Source organism: Callorhinus ursinus, unplaced genomic scaffold, assembly GCF_003265705.2.
Source record: "Callorhinus ursinus isolate GAN/ISIS: 27379988/994484 unplaced genomic scaffold, GSC_fseal_2.0 scaffold11, whole genome shotgun sequence".
In the NCBI taxonomy this organism is placed as follows: Eukaryota; Metazoa; Chordata; class Mammalia; order Carnivora; family Otariidae; genus Callorhinus; species Callorhinus ursinus.
In genome coordinates, this window is record NW_027397073.1 from 20,821,829 (window position 1) to 20,844,998 (window position 23,170).

Here is a 23,170-nt window from a genome sequence, read left to right on the forward strand (position 1 = left end):
AAATATTTGACCTTGGAGGGGCCTCCCTTCCCTGCTGGTGGTAGCCGAGCCGCCCATGCAGCAGGTTTGTAATAAAACTGACATCTGCTCATAACGAAATTGCCTGAAATTCGTCTTAAAACCTGCAGGAACATTGTCATGCCAGCCTTCTGGCATGCCAGTAGAACCATCTGCTGGTTCTCTGACATAATGACTGCTGCCCATTGTGGTCCCCTAGCTCCTCTGTCTCACCACTGGAATCTTCAAAATTTGTATGCAGATGAACCTAATGCAATGGATCCTGAAGTATGGTCCCCGTATCAGCATCACCTGGAAATCTGCTGGAAATGCACGTTGAGATTAGAAACTTGCAGGTGTGGGGGGATGTTGTGAGAGGGCAAGGCCCAGAAATCTATGTTTTAACATAGATTTGTTTTCAAGGGAAGTCAGATGCACCTAGTTTGAGAAACGCTGTTTCAGTGAATTTGGTTTTGTTTTTATTTTAAACTTAGTTTTTGTATTCGATATAGAACATGTCACGTGTTTAACCCTCCTATATGCATGAATCTTTTCTCACAGGTACCAGTTTCCAAACACAGCAGTAGGATGGGAGGGTCTCTTCCTACCCCATGAATTCTTGAATAAAGGCTCTCTGTTCACAGCATAATCAAGTGCTGGTGGTTTTTGTTCTCACTCTCCATCTCTATCTCTCTCCCTATTTCTCTCTCTCTCTCTTATTTATCTCATCATACTTTTGCCCAGAATGCCTTTACAATCTTATTTACTTACAAACTACTTACTCTTAAAAGATTTTCTTTCTTTTTTTTTTTAAAGATTTTATTTATTTATTTATTTATTTGAGAGGGAGAGAATGAGAGACAGAGAGCACAAGAGGGAAGAGGGTCAGAGGGAGAAGCAGACTTCCCGCCGAGCAGGGAGCCCGATGCGGGACTCGATCCAGGGACTCCAGGATCATGACCTGAGCCGAAGGCAGTCGCCCAACCAACTGAGCCACCCTGGTGCCCCCTTAAAAGATTTTCTTCAAGCCTCTCTCCTTTAGGAATCCTTCTTGACCACGTAAGTCAGTGTAATCTTAGCATATCTAACTCATTTTCCTTGTCTCTTTCTTTACCACTCATCTTGCATTGAGTACTGTCTGTCTTACTGAGCTGGCCAGGTGCTCCCAGTGTTTGAATTGGTTTCCTCATGATACTGGAGCAAATTCTGTTTCTTTCACTTGTCCAACATCATACAGTTTTACAACATTAATTCATGTATTTACTCAGTGAACATTTACAGAATACTGAGTATGTGTCAAGAAATTTGCTAAGCACTAAGAAATAGGTGAGACATTAGGAGCTTAATAAATGAATGAAAAATGGCATGGCTACTGTGAATTTCTGCATTTTTGGTGGCAGGAGCAACCACTGGGACTGGCAGTTGGTAAAGCTGAAAAACTAGAGACCAAATCGTAGGAGACCTTGCCTCCAACAGAAACATTTTTGATAATATCAGAAGTCAGTGGGGAATTGCAGAAAGATCTTTAGCTCAAGAGTTAATAATCAGATTTGTTACTTTGTATCATGCAGATCACATAGTAAGCACATAGTAATTACTTGAATTAAATAATAAGAATTTTTCATTATCAACTTGGAAAGATTTTTTTGCAAGGTTCTCTGATTCTTTATTGAACTGTTTCTTACTTTGCACATAACCTATTACTATGAGAGAAGTTTGTTTCCTTTTCACTTTTAATTGGGATGTGAAAGGGTAAAAACCAACATTGGGTTAGGATTCATTTTATTCAAGACTGCGGCCTTTGAAATTCTAAAATACTATAATCTCAGATTCTTTTGCCACATTGTAATAAATTATTATTTTTTTACATTGTAATAAATTATTAAATTCCCTTCTGTGCTTAGACATCCTCTGCTCAAGTTGTTCATAGGAGGCAAATAGCTCTGTACTAATTCTCCTGGTCAGATACACATGTGCCCAAGATCTACTGGGAAGTTAAGAGAAGGACACTTTGCCCCACTGGGGATTCACAGAAGATTTCAGAAAGGAAGAGGGCCTAAACTGAGTGTGAAGAATGATTCAAGTTAACGGGGAAAAAATACATTGGGATGTATAAGCCCTACTTCTTCCATCTAAATCTTTCCCAAAGGTTTTCAGCTTCCCAATTCTCTATATTGATTATTTTTATTCTACTAACTTCTATTAAAAGCAAAAACAAACAAAAACCACCACCACCAACAATAACCACAACCACAAAAACAAAAAACTTGGAATCCCAGGGAACATCTGTCCTAGTATTCAAATAAACATGCATTTTCTGTGGTGGAATTAAGTTATATTGAAGACCAAAGGGTTTGCCTCTGTGGAATACTAAAAAACTATTAAAATGTTAAAAATTTGAGAAATCAGTGAAATTAACCTAAACTACAGTAGATTTCATTTAAGAGTTTAAACATTTGATTGTCAGTACTGGAGATAATTATTTTTGTCAAGATTTGAGTGTGGACTAATATTTAAAACCTGGCTATATACTTTTTAAATCAAATAAGAGACTTAGTCAACTGTTTATAAAGTGAAACTTGAATTTTATTTACATATTTAAATTGAATATATTCAGACAAGTTGTTGATTATCTACCCAGGTAACTGCCTTAGAAATATGATAACCATGTGTCGGGGATTTCCAGGATGTTCTCAATGTCCCCTATTTTGTCTTTAGTATCTATAGATACATTGTAACTTATCATGATACATGTTCTATATTTTGGCTAGGAAAATGTTATTACTTAATTAAAAAGCACAGAACCCCTTTAATTTTTCATAAACACATTTTTTCTATATTATGATATTCTACTATAATTTCACTAATTCAAAATGTGTAAGGGGATTCTCTTCAAAGTAGTAAAAAAATTTAAGTTAATAACTAAAGAAGAAAGGCAAAATTATTTTTATTTCATATTAATTTGAAGCAAAGTGCTAACATGCAATTCTATAATTTGATAGCATTCCATGGGGAATTTCAATGTTTTAAGATAGATTGATAGCAGGTACTTAGCCCTGTTTCTCATTTGAGGAAACCGACATTCAGGGATTAGGTCTTCCTTTAGGCTGATTTAAACACCACTAATTTAATTCAAGAAGTGAGGAATTAGAACTAGAACTCGAGTTCTAACTTCTGTTAGTTACTTTATATTATAAAAATAAAATCTTACCAACTGGAATGTAAATCAATCAGAAAACTACATCATTATTAAATATGTGTATATATATATATATATGATAAATCATAGAATAAAATGTGTGGATACTAACTTGAATAAAGTGTTACCAATAGTACACAAAAATATGTTTCAAGTCTATTGGGTATAATCAAGAGCCCCAATAAAACACAAAGACAATTTACATTCTCCAGCACCAACAGATGAAGAGATATCGAAGAAGCCCATGAAAGTGTTTCTTATATCACTTTATTAATTACATTAAACTCTCATTTTTCTGAGAGTTCTGTAAGGGACCTTATTTCTGTCTCAGATTGGAATTGATTTTGCTTTCATCTGCATCACTTAATTTGTTCTAAAAGACTCAGTGGAGGTGGTATCAGGATGAAGGATCCTCAGCGAATTCAAGAAAAGCTAAATTAAATAGGAATAAAATCAGGAATATCTTGAAGGAGAAAAATTTTTCTGTTTTTCCTCTGTTAACATTACAAACAAAGAGACCAAGATAAATGCCAATGGGTCTGTTACAGGAGAAGGATACAGGAAGCAAAATAGTGAAAAAATGCCAAGTAAATATTAAGAGACTTTGGGTGAAGGCTGAGGAAAAATCAAAGTGGCAGTAGCATGGGAAGCTATAAATCCACTGTCTTTGGCTTCCAGTCGTTCATGGAGTGATATATTCTTTCATTCATTTCCTAATTTTAAAAACAAGACATACCCAGGGCTCAGCCTCAACTCTTTCCAAATAAAACCTTCAAGCTCTTAACAAAGTGCTTAGAGGGGGATTTAAGACAATTTAAGAGTTTCTCAAAATACCATCAAATACCACTTTTGCACTTTGAGAAGACTGGCATTTTCTCTATGAGGACAAAACGTGCCCAGGAATCCGGTTCATCAGGTCAACATAACCCTCCAACATTCTTCTCACAAGGATGAAAATAGAACGAGCAAAACACCCTGCTACACACAGATGGTTTAGTTAATTAAACTTAGCTTAGTGAATGCATCCACGTTTTTAAAGCCCTCATGAAATAGGGTCAGTTTGGCTTTGATGCCTTCCCCACTTCTGTGTCTGTGAATCTCTGTCAGCTCAGCTTCACAGCCCTGCCGCATTGGTGTTCTACCGTTCTATGTCTGCACAACCCCTTTCCTGGGATAGCTCGACTGAGAGACTGTTGGATGCCTTACTCAGTTACAGTTCTTTTTTTCTCCAGAGCCTCGCTGAGTGTCAAGCATGTGGAAGTTCTGTGGGTAATTAGGATTTCCCAGAATCCTAACACACGAGAGTCAGTTAAGCTGTCGGCCTGGTTTCTTGTTTAAGCACAGTGGATTAGCACACCAGCTAGCACAACCAGCTGGAAGACAGCCTCACAAATGCAGCCAGGAGCGAAATGTGCCCTGCCATATACATCAGTTAAATACAAAGACTGTATTGACACCCCTATGTCATTTTCTTCAGTTTGTACATCTTCTTGTACCCTATTTCTAAACACTTCACTTCAAAAGGTTGGAAGATACAATACCGATCAACAAATGGGTCATGGGATTTTTAAAAAGAGAGAGAATCTAAGATATTAGCAAAGGAGAGGAAAATTATTTGTTAGAGAATCTTTCTCTGACACTATGTGTATCCTACAGTTGTCAAACCAGCTACCTATAGGCCCATGCCTCAGGCTTTCAGAGCCGGCACCGTGCCTGAGGCCAAAGGGGGGAAAAATCAAGGGAAGAGCTTATTATAGCCAATTCAGTGAGAAAGTACAGCCGAAGGGACAAATCAGGCAAGATTTGAAAAGTGCTAGAGAGGCAGAGAATAACCAGGAGATTACCGCTGATTCCCACAACTGGCTGACATAAGGTTAATATGCTGATTATGGATGTTGCTGGCAGTGGATAAGCTGAATTAAAACCATCTTTCCATTCTAAACTTTGACTTTGATGTATCATCCTCTGCATATGCTATAACCTAGAACTGCATAATGTGAAAATATTTTTAAACCCCTCAAAAAGTTTAATTTCTGAGAATTAACCATAGCCAGGAAATCTGAACTATTCTGAATTTCTAGAATCTCTCTTCTATCCTAACTACTGTCTCCAAACTAAACACTCCACAGTATTGTAACTACATTGAATTTGGTAATCATTCATGCAAAAAGCATTGATTCAATGCCTACAGTCCTCCTTGCCAGAATGGGGAAATACTTTTAGAGGAACACACGTCTCCAACATTTTACATAATTGTACAGAGGGCCATGAATTGGGACCTGATGAAGTCCATTGCCTAGATGCTGCTAAAGGAATACCTGCCCTCGCCTGAAAGGAAGAATCTGGCCCAGAGAAGTAAAATCAAGCAGAAATGCCACGTGGGTCTCCAGGTGGATTCTATTATTAAGTCTGCAAGTCTGGTCCTCCCTCACTCAAGTTATGGACCTGGAATCAACAAAAGGCAAGGTTTTGCTCAGGTCAGAGGATAAGGGATATGTGGTGAATTATGAAAGAACACAGGAAGAGACTGTCAAAAATATAACTCAAGAAGGTGATAGGTCAAACAGTGACCTCTCTCCTCTTAGGAACCAGCTGTTACCTACTTTCTCTGCTGGGCTGAAGAGCGCCGGGTGCAAATCACAGCCACGATCACTACCACCAGCACTGTGATGACGCCAACGGTGATCACAATGATCACAAGCAGGTTGCTGTTCTTCTGAGGAGTGACACTGCCATGTGGGGGGTGCATCTGGCCAATGGGTGGCTCTGGGAAAAGACAGGCAAATGGAGATCAGATTTAGGGAGATGTGACAGCTTGGTGTTTATCAAGCTGTTAAGGATGTGAAAGTTCCTATTGCTCTGGGCATTCCTAAAGCTGGGGGGGGGGGGGGGGAAAAGCAATGAAAAATGAGAGGAAAGATCAAAATTATCTACCTAAGATAAATGAAATATATGTTCACACAAAATCTTGTACAGAAACATTCCTAGCAGCATGATTTAGAATAGCCAAAAGTGGAAACAACCCAAATGTCCATTGACTGAAGAATGGATAAACAAAAATGTGGTAGTTCCATACAAGGGAATATTACTCAGCCATAATAAGGAACTGATATGTGATACATGCTACAATTTGCATGTACCTTAAAAACGTTATTCTAAGGGCAAGAAGCCAGACACAAAAGGTCAATATTGTGATTCTATTTATATGAAATATCCATAATAGGCAAATCTATAGAGACCGAAAGTAGATTAGTGTTTGCCAGTGGATGGGAGGAGTGAATGAGGAAGGACTGAGAATGGGTATAGATTTTCCCTTGGGGATGGTGAAAATGTTTTGGAATTAGATAGTGGTGCTTGCGGCACAACCTTGTGGATATACTAAAGACCACTGACTTGGTGCACTTTCAGAGGGTGAATCTGTGGCATGTGAATTATACCTAAGGTTTTTTTTTTTTTTTAGAGAAGAATTAACCTACCATATTGAGTAGAAAGTGGAGAGAGGAGGAAGAAGGCTACTTTGTACTGTGAATATTCCAGGGTGATGAGAATCAAGGAGGCTGTGCTTTATGAGAAAATACTTTTTATTAGATGGTGTGAAAGACAAACTATTTGAAACCAATCGCTCACAACAAAAGGAATTTTTTTTTAAAGAAGCTACCTATAAAACATGTAATTTTCAACCTGTTAAGAATGTATGAATCCCACTTAAAAGCCAATCACTGGGTTTGAAAGAGTGTCATAAAGTCCTGATATAACTGTTTTCCTGTGCTGGCAGTAGTACCTCAAGGTAGACAATATTTAGGTGAAAATAACAGACTGATAAGATATTTTTTATAATTTGCTTATATAAGGGAGAATGGCTAATGACCCTTTAAATTGCTTTCTTTAAATCCTCGGTGATCAATTAGAAATACGATGTTCTATACATCATGTGATTCATTAGAAGCCACAGTGTTTTAAAAAGTAAACATTAGCTTATTTTATTTATCAATTAATTTAAAAAGGAGCAGAAAGCAATGAGTTCAGTTGTTTTCCTAGAACTAAGTTTGAATGTGCTTCTTTAACAAGTTATTAGCATTCTATACTTCCTGAGTGAAATATTTAGGCCTTTGGACTCAGTGCCTTTGCCTATAAAATGGAAATAATACTTATTATATACAGCTATTGTCAAAATTAGAGAAAATACATACAAAATAATCATTTTAGCATGTGACGGGGAGTAGTATAAGCTCATTGTACTACTGAAACATTAAATAAAATGTTGCCTAAATTAATCATCTACCATACCATTTGGGATACTTCTGGTGTAGACTTCCAAACTACAAAGTTGTTAGAAATAATTAACTTCTCACAAATGAATAGAATAACCCAGTTCTTGCTTCAAAATCAAAACACTATCTTTTGACAGTTATCTAAGAATCATTGCTTTTTTGAAACAGTAGTCACCTAAATTTATTTCTGAGTCATTATTATCAGAAAAATATTAAGCACTTCTGATATAACTTGAATCTCAGGGGAAGAACTCATCAAAAGTATTTAAATAGCACTTTCTGTTAAAAGATTCTGCTTCTAAGTGAAAGAAATAAGATTTCCTTGAAATAATTTTTACATTTACTACAAAGGAATGAGTCAAGTAATGAAAGGTCAGAACTTTCTGTAGCATAGTTTTACTTACAGTTTAAGAAGTCATTTTACAGTCGTATCTCAATATGCCCTTTCTGTGCTTAATAAATTAATTGATTGGAATAAATTAACCTTTTATGTGAGAACTTACAATGAAGACCGTTGGAGATATCATGGATTTTTATTAGCATGACTTAGATTTAACAGTTCGCCATTTCTGACCAACTTATGAGTCCTACAGAGCAGTACACCTTATGAACATTTTTAAAAGCTTGTAAACTAGAATTTTTCAAATTTCTACTCATTTTTTCCCTTTCCACCCAGAAAGACATTACATTTCAAGTCAGAAAGTAAGGACTCTGGGCTCTGCTGCACATTAGTGAGATTAGATTCGTGCCATTTGCCTCAGAGGGCTAGGGATCATGAGGACTCCCATTATAAATCTTTGATTCCAGGCCTTTATGACTTCCTCATAAAAGTTCCTATCAGTTTAAAGCTTGGTATTCAAGGTCTTTCATTAATTTCCCAATCTCAATTCAAAGGCTGAGTAATCAGAATATGTGACATCAAATGAGCAGTTCAGAAAGTCAAGTGGAATGGAATCTTTTGGTATAGTTGACCCTCATTATTTGTCATAATTTGTTCTATAAAGTTGCTGTAAACACCGAATTAAGGAATACTAAGTATTGCTTCTAGAGGCAATTCAGTGTTCGGTTCCTGGGAGCCTCTGGTTACAACATTTTTATCAGTCAATACATAATTGTGTTTTAAGTGTGTTTCTGTTTAAAGACACTTTATTTAATATATAATGTGCATTCATTAACAGTGAACTCACAGTCAACAACATTACAACTCATGCTTGAGTGAAGCTTAATTAACACACACATTTTCTCCACAAGGTACATCACACAGCCTTTTGCATGTAGGAACACTAAGCAGCATTTCAGCACTACATTTAAGGGCCACTTTAAACACTGAACCCGCCACCAAAAAATTCACAAAAATGTGAACAATTGGCACTAAATACACTGTAGAAAAGACACTTGTTTACACTGTGAGAGCTGAAACAATAAGGCAGAGGGTCCCTTGTTCCATTGTGGCTGAGTTTGTGAGCATTGAGCTACTTAAATTTTTGGCCGCTCTGCACATGTCCACAAATGACCATAAAAGCTCCCCGAGTACTGATTTTGGTAGTTAAAAATCCAAATTTTAGCATTAGATAAATTCACAAATGCAGAATCTGCAAGTAATGACCATGAACGATGTATCTGGGTGCATCAAAAGACTGCTCCAAATTAGGAAAAACTTAAGAGCTCACAAACCTAGATCACTAGAGTTAAGAGTTCTGAATGACAGCCTGACTCCAGAAGAGGCCAGATGACACTTAATGCATTTTGGGCTTCAGAGGGGAAGCTGCATGTAATTCAGAGATTTGCAAATATCTTCCAGAACACTGTGATTATTTCATAAGATAAGGGATGTAACACACTGGCCACAGGACCTGGCACAGAGTTGGCATCCAATAGACATTATGATGTCATTCAACATCATTCATTCTATGTGATCTTTCCAAATGAAAGAAAAATACATGTCTTAACGCATCTTTTCTTGGTGTTACCATAATAGCTTGGGTATCCATTGTCTGCGTAATCAAGGACCCAGATGTGTTTCATTAAAATTGGTCAGGAGAAAATTAAATTTTTAAAAGTCACATGGGCATTCCATCCATTTTTTATTTTCATGATGTCTGATTACCATAAAAGGTTACATCCTTTCTCTACTAAATTCGATATAAACAAATATATATTTCATAATCTGATGGGCCTAAAGTCCTAGTAATAATTGGAAAATTGGTTTTGTGAAATAATAATGTCTTTAATTTTTTTTAAAGATTTTATTTATTTATTTGACAGAGACAGAGATGAGAGCAGGAACACAAGCAGGGGGAGTGGGAGAGGGAGAGCAGGCTTCCCGCCGAGGAGGGAGCCCGATGTGGGACTCGATCCCAGGACCCTGGGATCACGACCTGAGCCGAAGGCAGACGCTTAATGACTGAGCCACCCAGGCGCCCATGTCTTTAATTTTTATAGTACTTGGGAGAGAACAGATCCAATGATTGCTTGGGGACTGGACTTCTTTCCCACAATTGCAGTCTTCGCTGATAACAGTTTTGTTATTAGAACACTCTGAGCTCAACATATGTCTCAATAATTTTACAGGTCTTTGAATTTGAACAGAAATTCCTATGGCATTGAATATTTCAAAGCATCTCCTGCTGAAATAAGGTGCTATACAGTCAATCAGCTGGAAGAAATTTCACAGATAATCTAGGCCAATGTTCCCTAAAATGAAATATTAATCAGCATTATGGGGTGGGGAGGAAGTTCCTTGGTCAATTAAGTTGGAAAACATATTTCTTTTCTCAAATATCAGAATTTTGAACCTGCTAATTGCCAGGAGAGAGAGGACAGGGCTGGTAAAGGGTATAACCAATTATTCTAGAAAAATATATTGAAGATCCAGTTAGGTGCTGGGGATATGATGCTGTGATCTAAACATGGGTGGACCTTGAGGGCACCATGCTAATGAAATAAATCAGACAGAGAAAGACAAATATTCTATGATAGCATTTGTATGTGGAATCTGAAAAAGCTGACCTAATAGAAAGAGGGTAAAATGGTGGCTATCAAGACTGGGGGTTGGGGGGAAATGAGGAGATATTGGGCCAAAGGATACAAATTTCCAGTTACCAGAAGAATAAATTCTGAGGTTACAATGTACATCATGGTGATTATAGCAAATAATACTGTACTATATACTTGAAAGTTGCACGGAGTATAGATATTAAATTTTCTTATTACAAAATTAAATGGTAATTATGTGATGTGATGGGGTGTCAGCTAATGCCACGGTGGTGATTGTTTTGAGATATATAAGTGTATCAAATTAACACATTGTACACCTTAAACTTATGCAATGTTATATGTCTATCATACATCAGTGAAGCTGGGGGGGATGGGGGAGAGAATTCATGAAAGGATTCAAGCAGGCGGAAAGGAACCTATGAGAGGCACATATGGTTGTGATGTAGCTGTAAGTCTGCCCAACCGGTTAGACCAGAGAAGGAAAAAAAATCAATATATATTAAATGGCCTATCTCTTCCATTCCTAAAACATGTACCTTGTCTGGATCATTGTGACCTGAGTAGAATGTCAGGTTACTTCTCACCTGGGATCAACCCATAACTGTTAGAAGGGAGTTGTGAAAGCTCCATTTCTGAGCTGTTTTTCTGGAAGAGCAGAGAGGAAGCAATAGTCAGGCTATGGAACCATTAGCAAGTATTCATAGGGCCACGTTTATATTGCTTCATAATAATTTGCACGTCATCGTCTTCTTCTATATTGTGTAGTTTGAGAATAGTTTCCAAATTAGAACATTGTGGGATGGCAGCAGAGTAGGAGGACCCTAGGTTTGTCTCGTCTGAGGGATACAACTAGGTAAGTATCAAATTAGAATACTGCGATTGCCCCCGCCCCCACGCGCATCTCAAAAAGAGGCATCATTGTTGACATCATGGAGCTTACAACTTACTGGAAAAGACGTATTAAACAGATCATGAAGTAAATACATATTTGGTATTCTGAGAAACAAACTGAGGGTTCTAGAGGGGAGGGGGGTGGGGGGATGAGTTAGCCCGGCGATGGATATTAAAGAGGGCACATACTGCACGGAGCACTGGGTGTTATATGCAAACAATGAATCATGGAACACTACATCAAAAACTAATGTTGTAACGTATGGTGATTAACATAACATAATAAAAAAAAGTAACATTTAGGCAGAATCATGGCATATCCTAGGAGTTAGCTCCTATTTCTTTACAGGGGAACTGAGAGCAGATCATGTGTCTGGAACACTAGGAGCAAAAGGGAACTGGCACAGAATGAGGCTGGAAAGAGAAACAAGACCCAGTTCATTCAAGAGCCTCAGAGATCACGTTCAGTTACCCTCAGAACAAGCACAGACCATTTAAGGGCTTGCAGGAAGAAAGGGGTTGGTGGTAGAAGTGGACAGACCAGTCAAGAAGATGTTAACGTTCTCCAGGAGACACAGTGATAGCTTCAACTGAGTTGGTGGCCAGGCAGTCAAGCAAAGTAGACAGGTACACAATACACGATACAAAGCAGACTGCAAGTGGGGGAGGGAAAAAAGGAAGTGTCAGGTTCAGACTTAAGCCATAGTCCTATGTCTGAGGTGAGGGAGAGGGTGAAAGACCAGTGAGAGAAGAACAAGAGCTCAGTCTTGACTATGTTAGGGTTGAGATCTTATGCTAAATTATAAAGAGGCAGCTAGAGGTGTGTGTTAGAAATATAAATTTGGGAGTTGGCACATAGATGGGAGTGGACGACGTCACCAAGTCAAGAGTGTAGTCAGCAGGAATCTGTTTCAAGACTAATACCTCTAGTATTCAGGTAGAAGGAGAGGATCTGGCAAAAGAGACATGAGTGGCCCAATATTATTTGACAAAAGGACACTTTTTTCCTCAGACCTTCTCATGGGACCTGTTTACCTTGGGACAACATTTGGGGGATGGTGATCTAGATGAGGGGTTTTTAACTGGGGAGATTTTGCTCCTCAAGGGGGGAATTTGGCAAAGCTTAGAGACATTTTTGGTTGTTACAACATGGTAGAGGGGAAATACTCCTGGCCAGCGATCCTACATTGCATAGGACAGGCCCCACAACAAAGAATTATCCAGTCTCAAATGGCAATAGTTCTGAAGTTGAGAAACCCTGATCTAGCTTAACACTTTCTATGTTCAGATGAAAAACTGAGATCCCAAATCTTTAAGCGACTTGATTCATATAGTCCTAATTCCTGGCAAAGTCGTTCTAGAACCTGGGGCTTGGGTTTAGTCTGGGATCCTTAAAATCATTTGCCATAGATAATGGCTGGATGGTAGGTAGGCAGAGCCTCTTGTAGACTAGCACTTGAGACCCTGGACCACTCCACTTACTTTCTGTCAGGGAAACAACATAAAGTTTTATTTCTGGACCTTTCTCTTGACATTAAGGTGTCTGTTCAATATCTTATAACAGCTCGCCAACCTCAGAATGATCATTTCATGCAAATATGGAAGAGCTTTAATGCAGACTCTATTTAGATTAGCTAAAATGTTATTGAGTTCTGAAAATAATAAAACAAAATTTTTCAAAAGTAGAAATTGGGGAGGGTGGGGGAGATGAACCATGAAAGACTATGGACTCTGAAAAACAGACTGAGGGTTTTGGAGGGGAGGGGGGTAGGGGGATGGGTTGGCCTGGTGATGGGTATTAAGGAGGGCACGTACTGCATGGAGCACTGGGTGTTTGATGGATCACTGCATCAAAAACTAATGATGTGTTGTATGGGGACTAACATAATAAAAGTAAATTAAATTGAAAAAAAAAGGGGCGCCTGGGTGGCTCAGTCGGTTAAGCGGCTGCCTTCGGCTCAGGTCATGATCCTGGGGTCCTGGGATCGAGCCCTGCGTCGGGCTCCCTGCTCAGCAGAGAGCCTGCTTCTCCCTCTCCCTCTGCCTGCCTCTCTGCTTACTTGTGCTCTCTCTCTCTCTCTGTCAAATAAATAAAATAAAATCTTTAAAAAAAATTGAAAAAAAAAGTAGGGGGCAAATCATGGTCTTTTCTCCTAAACACAGAGTGTAAGTCATGTTTTACAGAACACCTAATATGACTCTGAATATTTAAAAATTAATAATATTGACTTTTTAACAATATTTCACCAAAGCATCAATACCTATCAAACTTAATTTGGTTTCTAAAGGTTGAAATCAATATAGCAACATATTTGGAGGGATCATAGATCTCTTAGCCAAGATTGCTAATTTCACAAATTACAGGAAGAACCACTGACAAAAGCAATTGGTGATTTATCTTCCCCAATGAGAAAAGCAGGACTGAAGTAATTGTCACTGTTGTTCTTATTCATACAAATATAAACTAGGAAATCACATTTCAGAAGTTGAAGATTTTCCTGCTTTAAGAATGTGGACCATAAAATTGAATGCATCATAAAAGTAAAATATTAGCATATCAGTACATATTAGCTTTGATTCTACCTGCCATCAGAAAATAATTTAGAATGCCTCTTCATTTTCCTCAATTTAATTAAGGGCTTCCAACTACAAGAGTAAACATGAACTATAGCTTTGTTTTTCTTTACTTGAATTCCAAGAGTACATTTTTAAAAAAGTGGCATTCTGTAAGAAAGAATAAGTGATTGGTGAGGTCTAAATTTCTTTGCAACTAGCTTGAGTATCCTGACAATAAGCCATTAGTCTATTACAATTATTTGAAGGATGAATCCAGGAAGTGTAGGGAGAGACAGGAAAACTTTATAATTCTGTCACCCTAAGAGTAGCTGTATGAAATTTTCCGTGGTTATGAGGTTCAAAAACTCAGATTTTAAAATGTTTTTGTTGATGCAGCCTAGGTTGGGTGGGTTGCAGTTTTATCAGTCAAGGCTTCATTTGTACATCAATTTAGAAATTATACCCCCTTCTTAACGCTTAAGACATTAGCAGAACTTTAATTAGGAAGGTAGGGTATTTCAAGATGCCTTAGCTGATTGGCCTATAATAACCCAAGCTAAAGTTAAATTACATATTTACCATCATTTATGGGTTAGCAAAATAGAATGGGAAACAGATTGAGTTTGCCCTCCGCTGCCTCTCTCGCAGTGGCAGTCACTGGCTGCCATTCCTCTATTTTATCTCCATGACTTTCTCTGGTGAGATAATATATATTAGACTCAGTTTAATTACAATTATCTTTCTCATGAGGAATCTTCAATGGCAAAAAAAAAAAATACAATGACATGCATTTCCCTCAATTACTGTCACCGTCATTCTCTTCATCTGAGGTCTGACTCCTGTGTAAAGTTCTTGTTGACTTACCTGTTTGCGTCCAATTTAGTGTGGGGTTTCTTTCCAGAAACCTCACTTTTTTTGAAGGGCAAGTTAAATTAGTTAATACCAAACTTTTAAACCTGATCCAAAATTAGGACTGCTAGATTTAGTAATTAAAAATACAGGGGACTCAGTTAAATTTCAAGTATTTCTAGTTGCCTACAATTATGTACCTTGAGATGCATATGTACATTGAGATAGAAATTCTTTGCAATATTTTCCTTTATCTCATATTTAGAAGCAATTAGAAATGATTGAAATTTAGTGGGCCTCCTGTATTTTGAGTTGCTAAATTTGGCAGTTTTATCCAAAATGAAAGCTCCTTAGGATGTGCAGTTTAAGGGAATACATGGTTCTATGTCTGAGGCTTACATCTGCTCCACCTTTAACACACATGACCATGGCTTAGTAGAGAGGAGGAATGGTGAAGGGACAATTGTTCCTTCTCAATTATCCATGCTGACTCTCAATTTCCTGGCACTGTCTCTTCAAAAAACACCATCATATGCCAGTATAGATAGTCATGCCCTTAGCTGTGGATGAATTCCAATTTGAAACTCTCTATAGAACAGCATCTGAAAATCAGCTCTGCAGGATGATTTGAAAGGGGATGATGTTAATTCCTGGCATGGACTCTAAACCTAGAATCTCCCTATCTCAGGGCAAAAAATACTACCATGTTGTTTCCCCACACAATTTCAACAATGACCTTCTTTTACCCTCCCTCACATCCCTGGGATTTGTTTCACTCTCTTTCATCTTCCTGGAGTGTATTTCTCTGTCTTGTCCACCTGGGTAATTCTCCCTCTTCGTTTGTTGCTCCTGTGGGGTTATAGTTTTCAATATGTGGGCATAGCTCATAATGAGCTCCCGGCACACAGTGAGGGCTTAGTAGCATTTCTTAACTGACTGCTTGAATGCATGAAGTGCGTTTGGCATATTTTTGAGACTCAAGATAAAATTTGAGGCAAAAGAATGAGTTGATAAAACCTGCACGCTTTTGGGAAGGGAACCACCATTATCTAAACTTATTTAAGGAGTACACCCTTGGTCTATTTTCAGTCTCAACATATCCCTCCTCTCATCTTCCTGCTCTGAGCTCCCTACAGTGTCCCTTGTGTGTATGGGAGCCTGGAAACTACCAGAGCCAGGTATTAGCTATGGCAGGTGTCTAAACCTGAAATACCTATAGGAGACAATAGTGTTACTTAATGAGGGAAGAGGATCTGTGTACAAGACAATAGGAAGTGATGAGGATTGTAGTAATCTGGAAAGAGCATTCTGGATATAACCTTAGATAGGTCTGACTGGAATATATTAAGGAAGCTTAAATGTAAGAAATTATACTCATTTTATTTTAATATACTGGTTAAGTAAATGCATTATTAGCAGAGGAGGGCATGCTTGGCAATTACAAAAGAAGAGTCAATAGGTAAAAATATGTTCCTGAGTCCACCACTGGCCAGAGGAGGAGATACTGAGTCTTTAACTGGAGCATCTGGTCTACTCCACAGACACATATGTCCTCTTTGAGAAAATAGATACATTAGGTTATTATAGCCTATTATAGGAAATAATCATGTAACTCACCCCCTTATTCTAATTTCTCATCCAGCAAGCAATTTTTAGATTGCAATTTTAGCTTCCCATATGGACGTTTTTTAAAGATTTTGTTTATTTATTTGACAGAGAGAGGCACAGCGAGAGAGGGAACACAAGCAGGGGGAGTGGGAGAGGGAGAAGCAGGCTTCCCGCTGAGCAGGGAGCCCGATGAGGGGCTCGATCATGACCTGAGCCGAAGGCAGATGCTTAGCGACTGAGCCACCCAGGTGACCCCCATATGGATTTTTTAATAGGAGACCACCCAAATGAATATCTATTCAGTAATCAAATTTCTCATGGAAACCTGCTAAAATGGTTATATACATATATTGTGTTATTTTCATAAAATAAAACACTCTACAGCAGTAAAGATAAATGAAGGAGAGGTATTTGTAAATACATGGGTAAATCTTAAAAACAAAATTAAATATGAATGCAAGTTGCAACAAGATACATGTAGTATGATGTCATTTCTATAAAGTGATAAACATGTATAATAATATAACATTTAGGGATATGTATCTATACAGTAAACACCACATTTGGGAGAATGGTTACATCAATGAGGAATGAAGGAAATGGTGGCGAGCATGTGTTAAGTCAGAGACATATAAGAGATTTCAATTGTATGTTGAATATTTTATATCTTAACCTTGCTGATGGGTACACAAGCATTCATATTTATATTTTGAATATATAGACTATATTTATAGTAAACCAAACCAAACAACAGCAACTGGAGCAGTTTTTAAAAAATCTATAAAAGGAATTTAGCATATATACATCAGTCCCTTGAGAGTTTGGCTAGTATTATTCCATTCTCCCACAGTTTCTGTTTCAGCAAAACTGAGGACAAGATCCCAGAAGACAGCTCCCAACACCAACCTGCTTCTTCTGTGCAGTTCAGATATTATCTCTGTCTGCTCAACCCAAAAGCATGTGAATGGTCCATTAGAATGTGCAGAAATAAATGTTTAATCTTGAGAGCGTGAAGAAAAATTAGCAATAAGGTGCTAGAGGATTCTGAAGAGTAAACTCTCCAGGCAAAAGGTCCCAGTGACTTCATTTTAAGAAACTGAGTGGGTTTAGTTCAAAATCCCTTGATATCACCTCTCTCTAATAATATTAAATTTTCTGGAAACATTTTAAATATATATAACACTTCAAAATCTAGATATTCTATTGTTAACAACCCTGCATCACTTACAAGGTGATTTTTCTCAGCTTTTCTAACTAATCTGTTTTGTGCACTTGTTGACTCTCATTGGCATTGTCTGCTGGTAGAATATGCTACAGGTTTGCTAATAATTTCATCTTTCTATTATCTCCACTAAAACTGAGGTCTGGGGTTCTTAACACTTTCAGTAAGTAAAAAAAATATTCCCCAGACACTCTAGAATTAACCATTTAATTAATATAACTAATCCAATAGACCTAATTGATCGACTTACCATTGAGAGTGCTTCTATCAATCAAATTAGTATCAACTGGCCAATAACCTCCATCTCCATGACGACCTGTTTGTTGGAAAAACATAAGAATATTAGGGATGGAGTATATGAATGCACAATGAAAGAAAATAGACAGAAATAATAAATATTTTAAAACACACAAACAATTGAACAAGGTATTTTGGCCACCTCAGAGAAAGGTTAAGAATATTAATTCCAGTATACTTTGTGAGGAAATGTTATTTTTTATGTGTGAGAAAAATCTGTAATGAATAGATACTCTTTTAAACAAGTTAAGTTCAATTCCTCTCTGAAAAGTCGTCCACCCTCTTCGTTTTGTTTTGTTTTGTTTTGTTTTGTTTTCCTATCTTCTTGCAAAAAGCGTTCCCAGAAGGTACAGCAAGGGTATGAATCTCAATATTACTTTCCTGAACATCTCAGAACAGAAAGGGTGCTAGTCATGCCTCCTAGAGAGGTAGAGCCCCCCTCCTTCATGCTATAAGAAATCCATTCATCTGACATGACTTTGTGGCAAATTAGCATTATTACTCTACATTTTGTCTTATAAATGGGTATTGAGCAATCCTCGTGGTATGTGCCAAATAGGTGCCTGGGAATGAGGTAGTAGATAGGGAGTAAAGAATGGGGTTATGGTACCACACACATACCTGTTCTGAATATTTCTTACAAACAAAGCAGGGAAGGAAGAAAACTTCTTTAGTATCACCTTACTGGAAACACTGCTTTCCAGTAGGTGTGCAACAGTTGTAAAAGCAGTCTTTAAGAGCATTGAGCCAGGAAATAACCAGAATTGTACCATCAGCCAACTTTAACTAATGGTGTTTCACCACAGGTAATACTTTTTTCTATTGTCACACTTGTAGACCTGTAATTATTTTAATAGGTTTTGAATTCTAGAATATCTATTGGGTTGACAATTTATAGGAACACATTTGGGAGTTGAATTTATATGCAAACACATACAAGAATTCAGCTAATGTTCCATTTATTCACTTCAGAGAGTTATTTCTGAAAGCAGTTACAATCAGTGGATGATGTAGAGGAAGCCAACTGAGGCAGTCAGCCACAATAACATAGGTCATTTGCTCACATGCATAGATTTTATTTTCGTCTTCTTTTTAAAGATTTTTATTTAAGAGAGAGAGAGACACAGACAGAGACAGAGAGAGCACAAGCAGGAGGGGCAGAGGGAGAGAGAGAATCCTCAGCAGACCACTCGCTGAGTGCAGAGCCCAATGTGGGGCTCCATGCAGGGCTCCATGTGGGGCTCAATGGGGGGCTCCATCCCAGGACTCTGGGATCATGACCTAAGCCAAAGGCAGACTCTTAACTGAGTGAACCACCCAGGCACCCCTATTTATCTGTTTCTTTAAGAATTTCAAGTCCTGCTCTTGTGACATTGTTCGGCATCCCAAACACTCCTCTTGCTGATGCTTTCCCAAGATTTCATCATTTTATTTGCAAAACAGTTGTGATGGAAAAACTTAAATCTTGTTAACAGACCATACATTTGGAATTTTAGAAATTCTTCTCATATAAAGCCAGAGCTGAAGTTAGGATGTCAAGCTTCCAACAAGCAATGCATACATTAATCTAATCACATCATCTTCTGTTTTCAGCATAAACTGGTAGATTTAAAAATCTGCTGGCCAGTCACTGTGGGTCTATAAAGCAGGTATTAGGATGGACGCTCCCCATGGGGAAAGGCAGGAGAGAAGCAAATGAAATAAGCAGCAAATGTGAGCACTTTGGTGGGCTGACTAAAATGTGGACAAGCCTTTTCCCAAATACCTTGCTTGTGTGACTCTGGCACATTTGGGGTTTCAATGAACAGAGGATAAGCTTTGCCCATGGGACATTGTAAGATCAATGTTGGAAGAAATGAAGTGAGCCGGAAGTTCTGTATGAATATTAAGATAGCTTTTCTCACATCTGAAAGCGGCTAGATTGCAAAGCAGTCAGCCAAAAGAGACGCTAACAGTTCCATCACTTAGGACAGTAAAGCAGTAAATGATTCCTGGTGGGAGTAATCCTGTATTGGTTGGAAATTAGGTAAATAGTCTGTGGAGGATTTTCCTTTTCCTTTAGCATCCTGACAAATGTCTTTTTAATGAAGTTTCTCCTTCTCCCAGCTAGTTTGTGGGAAGATGCAAAAACAAGCCCACAAGCACATCCATATATTACTCAGAAATAAAGCTCTATGGGTAGAGCACCGCCTGGATTTAGTAAGGCTATTGATTACACTGTGACTTTCAATAGGTAGGAGAAAATCAGATGTCATATGGTTAGAGCTCTATGTCAGATAAAGGAAGTCTGGAAATGCTTTCTACCTAAGAGAGGGCAGCTTAAAACTTGAACATTCTACCCGCACAATCTAGTGTATTGACATTGCTTAACTTTTTGTTGGTTATAATTAGATTGATACCACAAAAGAAAATTAAGTAACTCTTAACAGAAAGTACTTCAAAAAAACTTGATATCATCAGCAAGCAAGATTGGATTTATGGTAATTTGGAGTCCTTGAACCACTTCAGTAAGGAAACACAAAACTCCTTTCTGGGATATTGGTGAGTCTGGAGATCTCTTCATCTTAAAGGCATGAGAATAAAATTTGTGTGCTGGTATGTTTCTATGCTCTAAAATATGTCTTTTAACTTCCAGAAAAGCTTCCTTTGTGGGGAAAATAATAAGCTAAAACAAACAAACAAAAAAGAATCTCCCTTTGCTCTAAGGCAAGAACCACAAAGTTGTCAAATGAGGGGACACTGAAGACCAAAGAGGACACTGAGTGTCATTGCTTGCCCTTCAAAGCATTTTTAAGGGCTTTTTGATGTGGATCAAATATTGAATGTGTTTAGTTAACTTGGTTAATTTCATAAGCACTGATCTAGGGAAACAAGATGAATGTGATTCTGCAAGATGGAAAGTCAGTTGATGTAAAAGTATAAAGTACTATCTGATCCCGGAGGTCTTTGTTTTATTAGTGGAGCATAAAACTGGTAATAATTCATTCAAAATTTATTAAGCTGGTGCTAAATGCAAGGCACAGTCCTAGATCTTCAGGGAAATGATAATATAAAAGCATGTATTAGGTGAGGATCCTGCCATGACAGATCGAGTTGGTTCACTATATCCCGATCCTATATAAGATCTAAACACCAACTGCAGATGGTTTTTAATTTGTGCTGACTTTAAAGATTTAAGAACAAGTTAACCCATCTTTTGCTATAAAATCACTATTAGGTTTAATTGCAAATGTTTTTTTATTTGTCTAGTATTGCTGAAAGAACTACATGCAAATAAAAATAATGTATTATTTTCAGTCTTATGTGTTCTACAGTTATATTTAGCTTAAAACTCCTGATTTTTTTGCATACTACACTAAATCTCTAACATTTTTCAAATTAAAAATTCCCAATAATAAATATATGAAATTTACATATAACATTTGTAGAAATAATGTAATACATTTCAATGTATACCGGCTTTTTTGTATTCAAATAACGCTCAATATGGTTCAAAAAAATTGGAAATGGGCAGTTTTTCTTTTTTTTTCTCTTTTATAGAATTAGTAGTATCACAACTCTATGTGACACAGTAATCAGAATGTACTTTATGAATAAAATATTATATTCTTCAGAAAATGAAGAATTCTTGTGTTATTCTGTACCCATATTTTCTTAGTAATAGAAATGAGGGTGAGGAAAGGAATCAAGATGCTAAAGAGTAATGAATTCATATATCATATAACCAACTAGGTATTTTATCCAGATAATTTCATCCAAAAATCACTTCTTCCAGAAATTTTGATAATTAAAACAGATATTTTCTACTTTTTCTTAGGTTTTGAAACCAGGAAATGGTACTTTCAGAAAGAACAGTAAAACAAATGAGCGCATGGTTAACTTTGAAAAGAGGAAGTTATAACTATTTTAGGAGTTATTAAAATTATATATTTCTAAATTTATTTTATATAGGCACCTATTAGGTAAGTCCAAACCAGAAATTTCATGTCCCTTCCCTTATTTGCATTTTTACAGTATTATAAAGTATGAAGTCATTTAAAGAGTAAACTTTTATATTTTCTCTAAAGGATAAAGGATAGATCTCACTAGGAGACTTCTTTTCATCTTTTATGGGGTTTTCTTTTTTGGCAAGAGACATACGCTCCCTTGGGCAAAAGTTAAAGACTCCATGATTTCCCTGCCATTTGCTCTCTGGATTGAGGGGAAAAGTGGGCAGAGGTAATATGACTTCCTGTAGGAAGTGTGCTTATTGTGATATTCCTTGGTGTTTACCAAAGTGACATGTATACAGTGTTCTCAAGGCTTGATGAATGACTAATGTGAGTTACAATGCTCAATGACATGTTATTAATGTGAACAAGAGTTTAAGTTATAATTATTATACAAGCTATTTTCTCTGTTCTTGTTCTTACATATCACTTTAAATATTGTTTTTATATTTTTATTGTGGTGTGTGTCTGTGTGTATGTTTGTATAAAATGAAACATTAATGTTTACATTAAGTCCCTACTTTTAGCAGTCATGGGCAGATGGAGAATATTTTCCATGATAAAAAATTTTATCAGCAGCTAACAAAGATTAATTCAATTGGGATTTCTAGAGCCTAGTTTTTCTGAGTAGATATTTATAAGTTCAGGGAGGAGTTAATGGAAAATTAATGTGCAGAGGACATGGAGAAAACTGGATGTGGTAGTTCTGATCTATTCTTTAATCCATCTTCCCTGAGTGGTGATAAGAGAAGGTCCTTAAGAATGGCACCCACACAATCAATCCTAAGAAAAACATATGGTCCATAATCTAAATCGAATGAACAGATTGGTCATCTAACAAATGTTCAATATACGTTCACCCAAGAATGCAGAGCACTGAGGTATCTTCTTGATCTTAGAATTGGTTCTCTGAAAATAATTCTGGTGATAATGATGGAAATTGAATTGATTTTGTGTCCTGTGTACCAGTGGATAAAGGATATCTATTAATGACACCTGAATACAGTTTTACGGTCCAATACACAGATCATATGGAGCTCTATTTTGAAGGAGATGATTTTTCAGAGGCTGCAGAAGTGTCTAAGAGATCAATTTATCACACAGTTGATAATACTGCTGACTTTGAACAAAGGCATCAGGATATCTAAAAGCCAGGAAGTGAAATCATAACTCATGCCTAGGATATTTCAAACATATATTAATGGAAAAGAATTAATGAGCTCTCCTTAACACATTGTTTCCAAGTACATATGAAAGAAAGCTCATTGATTGAAAGAAACTAGAATGTTACTAC

General features: G+C 37.2%; 1 protein-coding gene across 2 annotated transcripts in view; it reads right to left on the reverse strand.

The window, feature by feature from the left end:
- Positions 1–23,170, reverse strand: part of DCC (DCC netrin 1 receptor) — a 1,171,073-nt gene that overhangs the window by 73,112 nt on the left and 1,074,791 nt on the right. For both annotated transcript variants that reach the window (XM_073898173.1, XM_073898172.1), the window contains 2 exons: positions 17,841–17,906; positions 5,800–5,962 (listed from right to left, as the gene is read on the reverse strand). In XM_073898173.1, the coding sequence (XP_073754274.1) occupies positions 5,800–5,962; positions 17,841–17,906 (229 nt within the window). The remainder of the gene's footprint in view (positions 1–5,799; positions 5,963–17,840; positions 17,907–23,170) is intronic.